The sequence below is a fragment of the Pollicipes pollicipes genome, unplaced genomic scaffold (assembly GCF_011947565.3).
Source record: "Pollicipes pollicipes isolate AB1234 unplaced genomic scaffold, Ppol_2.1 Scaffold_7262;HRSCAF=8765_pilon_pilon_pilon, whole genome shotgun sequence".
Taxonomy (NCBI): Eukaryota; Metazoa; Arthropoda; class Thecostraca; order Pollicipedomorpha; family Pollicipedidae; genus Pollicipes; species Pollicipes pollicipes.
In genome coordinates, this window is record NW_023597055.1 from 24,263,215 (window position 1) to 24,270,149 (window position 6,935).

The 6,935-nt window shown below is 59.2% G+C and overlaps 1 protein-coding gene across 1 annotated transcript in view; it reads right to left on the minus strand.

The window, feature by feature from the left end:
* Tmf (TATA element modulatory factor) overlaps positions 1-6,935 on the minus strand; it is a 19,681-nt gene that overhangs the window by 5,540 nt on the left and 7,206 nt on the right. The window contains exons 8-12 of the mRNA XM_037237907.1: positions 5,746-5,847; positions 4,717-4,892; positions 4,275-4,362; positions 3,546-3,673; positions 1,614-1,688 (exon numbers count right to left, since the gene is read on the minus strand). Of these exons, the coding sequence (XP_037093802.1) occupies positions 1,614-1,688; positions 3,546-3,673; positions 4,275-4,362; positions 4,717-4,892; positions 5,746-5,847 (569 nt within the window). The remainder of the gene's footprint in view (positions 1-1,613; positions 1,689-3,545; positions 3,674-4,274; positions 4,363-4,716; positions 4,893-5,745; positions 5,848-6,935) is intronic.

The following is a 6,935-nucleotide window of genomic DNA, read 5'->3' on the forward strand; positions in this document are numbered from 1 at the left end:
GAGAGAGAGGAGCACCAACTGGCTGACAATCGTCCACGACCAACCGCTAAGGCAGCAGTCTCTTACATGCACGCGCCATCGGGGCCGACAGTATTTCAGCATGAACTTGGCGCAACCAACATCACCTAACACACATAGCCCAATGGCCACGGTGGTCTGCAGCCGAACCACTGCAGCCGGAAAGTGAATACACAGACAGCAGCCTGACCACACAGGACATCGCGGCCGGGCTCGATTCTCGCACCGCTCGGTTCGCCACATGGAGTCTGGTTCTTTCGTCCCCGTGCGGGGCGCCAACTGACCGTTTTTCTCCGTGAGCGCCCGCTCGGCGCGCTCCCAGCCCTGCTGCTGGGTGGAGAGCGCCGCCTGCAGCGTCTCCACCTGACTGAGCAGCGGCCGCGTCGCCATGGTAACCGAGTCGGCCAGCTGCTGGTTGCGCCGCTCCGACTCGAGCAGGCGCCGCTGCAGCTCGCCCGTCTCCGCCTTGTACGTGTCCTCGAGCCTGGCGAGGGCGCAGCGGCAGGCGTCATTCGTCAGGCGTGGTCAGGGGGCGGCGACAGGTGCCACTCGTCAGGCGTGGTCAGGAGGGGCAGGTGTCATTCATCAGGCGTGGTCAGGGGGCGGCGACAGGCGTCATTCGTCAGGCGCGGTCAGGGGGCGGGGCAGGTGTCATTCATCACGCGTGGTCAGGGGGCGGACGCGGGGCAGGAGGCGGACGGCCGAGTCCGCCCCTGCCTCCCGACACAGAGCGGAGGACATAAGGAGGGCGGACGCGGATAACAGCTGGGGACAGTGAAAGCCGCTGGGGTAGGTAAACGTCCGTCCTTCTGGCGGCCTGAGACGCACAACTCGCCAGACGCATGTCAAACGCCGCGCTGGCACGCAGAACAACCGTCCGCTCAGAAACGGCGGGCCACAGTGCCTTCAATCAGCGCCAAGGCATTCGTGCCGTTCTATGTTAAAATGTGGCTGATTCCTCTACGGATCCTTAGTTCTCGGGCTTCGCAAATTCAATATCCAGTATGCGAGAGGTTCGTTTCGTTATTCCGCGGAACTCAGACCTGCAGAAATGGCCGCAAACAATCGTATATACTCACGCACATGCTTACATAAACACTCACCGCAATCTATTCATCATGTCACTCATGCATGAATGTTACGCACTCATTCGTCCATCCACTGTTTTGGGGGCCGGTACACACGCAAACATAAAGCAGTGCATAGCTCTCCATGTCAACGGCTGCGGGTGAGCAGTACCCGCTCCTCCGGCATGTGCACTGACCTGGCGTTCTCCCGCTCCTCCGTTGACCTGGCGTTCTCCCGCTCCTCCGTGTGTACTGACCCAGCGTTCTCCCGCTCCTCCGACGTGTGTACTGAGCTGGCATTCTCCCGCTCCTCCGACGTGTGCACTGACCTGGCATTCTCCCGCTCCTCCGACGCGTGCACTGACCTGGCATTCTCCCGCCCTCCGTGTGTAATGACCTGGAGTTTTCCCGCTCCGCCGTGTGTACTGACCTGCGCTCTACCGCTCTTCGTGTGTTCTGACTTACGTTCTTCCACTCTTCGTGTCTACTGACCTGGCGTTCTCTCTCTCCTCCTCCGTGTGTACTGACCTGGCGTTCTCCCGTTCCGCGCGGCGCACGCTCAGCCGGAGGTCCTCGATCTGCGCCAGCAGCTCATCATGTTCCCTGCGGCAGACCACAGACGGTAACGGCACCGGTGATGGGGTGAGGCCGCCGTTAGGGGCCGCGACCGAGGACTGGTTCCGTCAGGTGGACCAGCGCCGCCAGGCGGACGCGGCAGGACGTCCCCGGTCGGTACTGCCGTTAGGGGCTGCGGCCGAGGGGTGGTCCCGTGAGGTGCACAAACTCCGCCGGGCGGGCGCGACAGGACGTCCCCGGCCAGTACTGCCGTTAGGGGCCGCGGCTAAGGGGCGGTCCCGTCAGGTGCACCAAAACCGCCGGGCAGACACGGCAGGACGTCCCCGGCCGGTGCAACTGATGACCGAGAGCAGTGTCACCAGCCACTGCTGATGACACTGCTCTCGGACGTGAAACGTGGGCTGGAGATTGGTTAAGCAATCTGATGGCTGCTGTACTGTGGTCACGCTTACATCACATATAAAGGCTAGGCAAGGTACGATACGCTACCGTACGATAATCCACAGCCGTAAGCTCTATTTAACACGGCTGTTCCACATTTGCATGGGGTTTTGGACTGAGATGGCCATCTTGGAGACCATTCAGTGCATTTCATAGTCATACCCCTTTAAGACTTAAAAACCCTCTTGTTTCTGAGCTCAGCGCCCCAAGCTTGTGCCAGCCTATTTCAAGGTCACCCAGATCTGCATGACGCCTAAGATACGTCACACCAATACCGACACCTCGTGGGCCATGTGGCGCTCAAGATCAAGAAAAATCTTATAATCGAGTTGTTCGGGTCTGGTGTACGCCAACACGACTATTGGCATCAACGGACATCAGTTGACATTCAGTTAATTTCTTGGCTGACGTGCGAATTATGAACACGATTTGGCTACTCAGCTATTTGACTCAGAGTCGTTTCGACCAGTAATGGCCATTTTAGGGCTATGGCATGAAGGAGAATAGATTCCGGTGGAGCAGAACAACAAGCACCTGGGCACCCAAGCGCCCAGACCAAGCCCACGCAGGGACCCCCCCCTTGCGGGGTGTGTGCTTGGCGCTCGGACAGGGTCCCCGTCAGGGACTTCTCGGTCCACTCGTGGCTGACGCATACAACCTGCCCCGGACGAGCGGGGCGGCACGAGGATGCGGGATGAAGCGAGTGAAAGGATACAAGGGCGGATTTCCAACACTAAGAATGTTCTGTGCTACGTAATACATGAGTTTGGGCAGTAATATGACTTGTGTCGAAAGTACGACTGGGGATAGAACGACTTGGAGACTAGCGACTTGCAGACTTGAAGACTAGCTATACAAATATGTGGTTGGAAGTAAAAAACATCAAATCACGCACAAATATGGAAGAACACCACGAAAGGTGTCAAAATAAGAACACATATATAAAGATACAATAGTTTCACAAACACACAAACGCAACCGCCCCAACCTCTCGGCAAGTTTATAGCGCGGCGAGCCTGTCAGTGACTCGACTGAAGATGTTCCATGGCACACTCAAACGATGACATATTGTGAAACATGCGTACTACAGAGTGAAATGCATTGGCTAAAGCAGTTTTTTACACCTGACACTAAACCAATAGTTACATATGAGCTGATGTTATCGCATCTAATGCTTGCCTAAATATCTTCAAAGGCGGAACATTCTTTTAATCCACCAGACTAAATTCTGCTGAACCTCAAAAATGTCTGACAGGCAGGTTTTGTGAATGGAGTAACAACCATGCTTGAACCAAACTGATATCGCAAATTCGGTCAAAGCAACAGCTACACTGTGATATCTATGGCCTAGAGCTGGACCTTGGTGATGGCACTCTGATTGTACCTGGTAACATTGCTGCTGTACTCGGCCAGCGATCTCTCCAGCTCCGCTCAGTACTGTACCTGGTAACAGCGCTCCTGTACTCGGCTAGCGATTTCTCCAGCTCCTGCTTAGCCTGGATCTCGGCCGAGAGGGCCAGCGAGGCCGCCTGTGAGTCCTGCTCCTGACTGCGCCGCTCCAGCTCGGCCACCTCCCTGCGCAGAGGTCAGAGGTCAGGTCAGGTCACGCAGACCGATGCGGCTGCAGGATCCGGTGCCTGGGGGGTGGGGTGGGGTGGGGGGGGGGGGGGCACATAGGATGGCGACTGGTGTCATATACAGGCTACTGGCAGACAGACCACGGATGGAGATTAAGTGGCGCCATTCTTGGCTAAAAAGGACGTGTCTGGGTGAAGCCAGCACGAATATAAGTGACAGCCAAAAGATATGAAGGACCACAGGACTTACAGTTAACCTAGAAAGATGCCATACTATTGAGGTGACCAGTAAATACACACCAACATGTGGATACCAGCATATCATGGCCAGAGGCGTCAGGCAGACACCATCAATGACGATACAGAGTTGAACTGACGGCCCATAACTGCTCTGTGCCGATATAAAGCCCAGGCCAGACCCCATTCGACACCCTGCGGGCGCCGCCAGCGCCGTCCGGGCCGGCACCCACCGCTGGGCGGTCTGCAGCGCCGCCTCGGCCGCGGCCGCCGCCTGGCGCGCCTCCTCCGCCTCCTGGAGCGCCTCAGCCGCCTCGCGCTCGCGGCGCGTCAGCTGGCCACTCAGCTGTTTGTGCACGCGCCCGTGCTCGCGGTCGGCCTCGGTGAGCGAGGCCACCTGCTCGCCGAGGGCGGCCACCTCGGACGTGAGGCGGGCCACCTTCTCCCTGCCGGCCGTCAGGCGAGCCAGGAGTCAGCGCTGGCCAGGTGACGTCGGCAGAACCGAGAGCAGCTGCATGTGGTAATGAGGAAACACAGGCGGTGAAAGCCGTAATATAACATATGAATAATGCATGGACGAATGGGTAGTCCGCACATATCGCCTCCATTTACACATCCCACGTCTCCACACGACACCACAGCACAGCGGCGCTCGCTGCGCGGTCGCAGGCCTGCGCAGTTCAGCGCACGTCTCAGAAGGGCCGAGGCGTCCACCTGACGACGCTTCGGCACAACCGTAACAGCGCCGCGAGGGCCGCCCGCCGCCAGCGGCGCCGGCCGACGCCAGCCCCGCCGCTCACTCGTGTCTCTTGGAGGCCGCCTCCTGCTCGCGCTCCTTGACTCGCAGCCGCTTGATGACCGTGTTGAGTTTGAGCTGCTCCCTGCTCAGCTTCTCGCCCTCGGCGCGCAGCTCGTCGGCAGTGGCGTCCCGCTCGAGCAGGGCTTCCTCCAGCTCGGCGCAGCGCCGGCGGGCCTCCTGACCACAGGGCACGGCCGCTACAGCTCGCCCGCCGCACAGCCTCGCTCCAGCAGAGCCTTCCACCGATCAGTGTATCCGACATCCAAACGCAGGCCAGTGCCACGTAATGCAACTTGCACGGATTCCAGGGCTAAGTCATTGCTGTTGCCTACCAAAGATTTAAGAACTTCCAGATGGAGAAATGATTGCAGAAGAAAGTTTTACAAACTTGCAAACAATACACTACCATTTATCAATGCATTAGCAGATACCTGCATGACTGAACAAATACAATTATAAATAACAACGCCCAACGTTTCTCCCCCAGACAAAATACGTTCAACTCGACACGCTGTTTTGGCATGACACAATAAAATCACGAGCGCGCAGGTGTGACGTCATCCGTGCTCACCCGCAGCTGTTTGTCGTTCTGTGAGGCGCCACCAGAGGCGCTGCTGTGCGTCCAGGCGCGCCTCCAGCAGCTCGATCCGGCTGACGAGGTAGAGAGGTAGAGGCGCCGGCGGTGAGTGGTGACGGACAGACTCAAACGGAGCCGGGCCGCGCCACGCACGACCGACATCACCGACCGACCGGCCAACGGCCAGCATCGCACTCCAATGACATCGCCCTCCCCACAAAGCGACGCGCAGTAGCGGATGTCAGCGAGTGCCTGAGCTTTTCCTACCATTCAAAAACCATGCAACAGGGCAGTGAAGTAGTAATTTCCACGCTGCGGCGAAGAGCGAAGCAAGGCTCGTCAACGACGCACAATCATGTCCAGAGCTCTGCCCAAAGCTCTGTCGTCTCAACATGCCGGCATCTTTACCCAGGCAGAGCAGGCCGCCGCGTCCGCGCTTGTGCGTCTCTGCACCGGCGTCAGCGCCCACCTCTGCATGTTGCTGTTGTCCTCCTGCAGGGTGACGTTGAGCCGGCTGAGCTCGACCATCTTGGCCTCGCGCGCGGCCAGCACCTCCTGCAGCTCGGCGGCGCGCCGCGGCCAGCGCTCGCCCTCCTGCTCGGGCTCGGAGGAGGCCAGCGACGCCTGCGACAGGTTGCGGTGGTGGCCCGAGTCTGCCGACAGGTCAGCCCCGCGTCAGCCGAGTGGCGCCGCGCTCACTCACCGTGCGTGTCACAGCCAGCGCTGTCCGCGTCGCGGGCTGGCGCCGCGGTTGCAGGGCAAAAGGCTGATCGTCAGCCGGAATTCGACTGTGGTCATAGGTTTCAGCGTGTGGGCGATTCAGCAGACCAGCTCAGGCTGCAACAACGCTGGGGAGCGTCACGCACGGGACGGCATCCGTGCAGAGCAAACTAAGATACAGCAGACCAGCTCCGGCCGCAACAAAGCTGGGGAGGGTCACCCACTGTACGTCATCGGTGCAGAACGAACTCCGAATCCGACAGGGCGCTGCTATCCTAGAGGAAGCCTGGTCTGAACAATATGGGGAGCAGGGGAGCGAGTCTGGCGAGAGGCCCTGAGCTCCGTTTAGTGTCACGAAAATTAACGTAAGGCCAGCCTTAAAGATCTGTCTTCGATGGGGAGCATGCCCAGGTCAGAGCGGGTCTACTGTAAACACTCAGTATGCGTATTCACACATTCTATGGCGACACAACTACCTCTCTGACATCAAATGCCTGCACCAGCCTGTTTGACACCATGCCGTCCCCCTCCCCGCCCACCCGGATGACCTCACTATGGCACGGTGAGACCTCACTACCCCCCCCCCCACCTATGCACTCCCCCACTCCACCATCCCCTCACCCACTGTCCTCTCTAGGGTACAGTTGCCAGGACCACCCTACCACCAGCCCTCCCCTCCCACCCACTGTCCTCTCTATGGTACGGTGCCAGGGACCACCCCTACCACCAGCCCTCTACCTCCCCCACTGACCCTCTCTATGGTACGGCTGCCAGGACCACCCCACCACCAGCCCTCTCCCTCCCCCACTGACCTCTCTATGGTACGGCTGCCAGTACCACCCCACCACCAGCCCTCCTCCATGCACCCCACTGGACCTCTCTATGGTACGACTGCCAGGACCACACCACCACCAGCCCTCCCC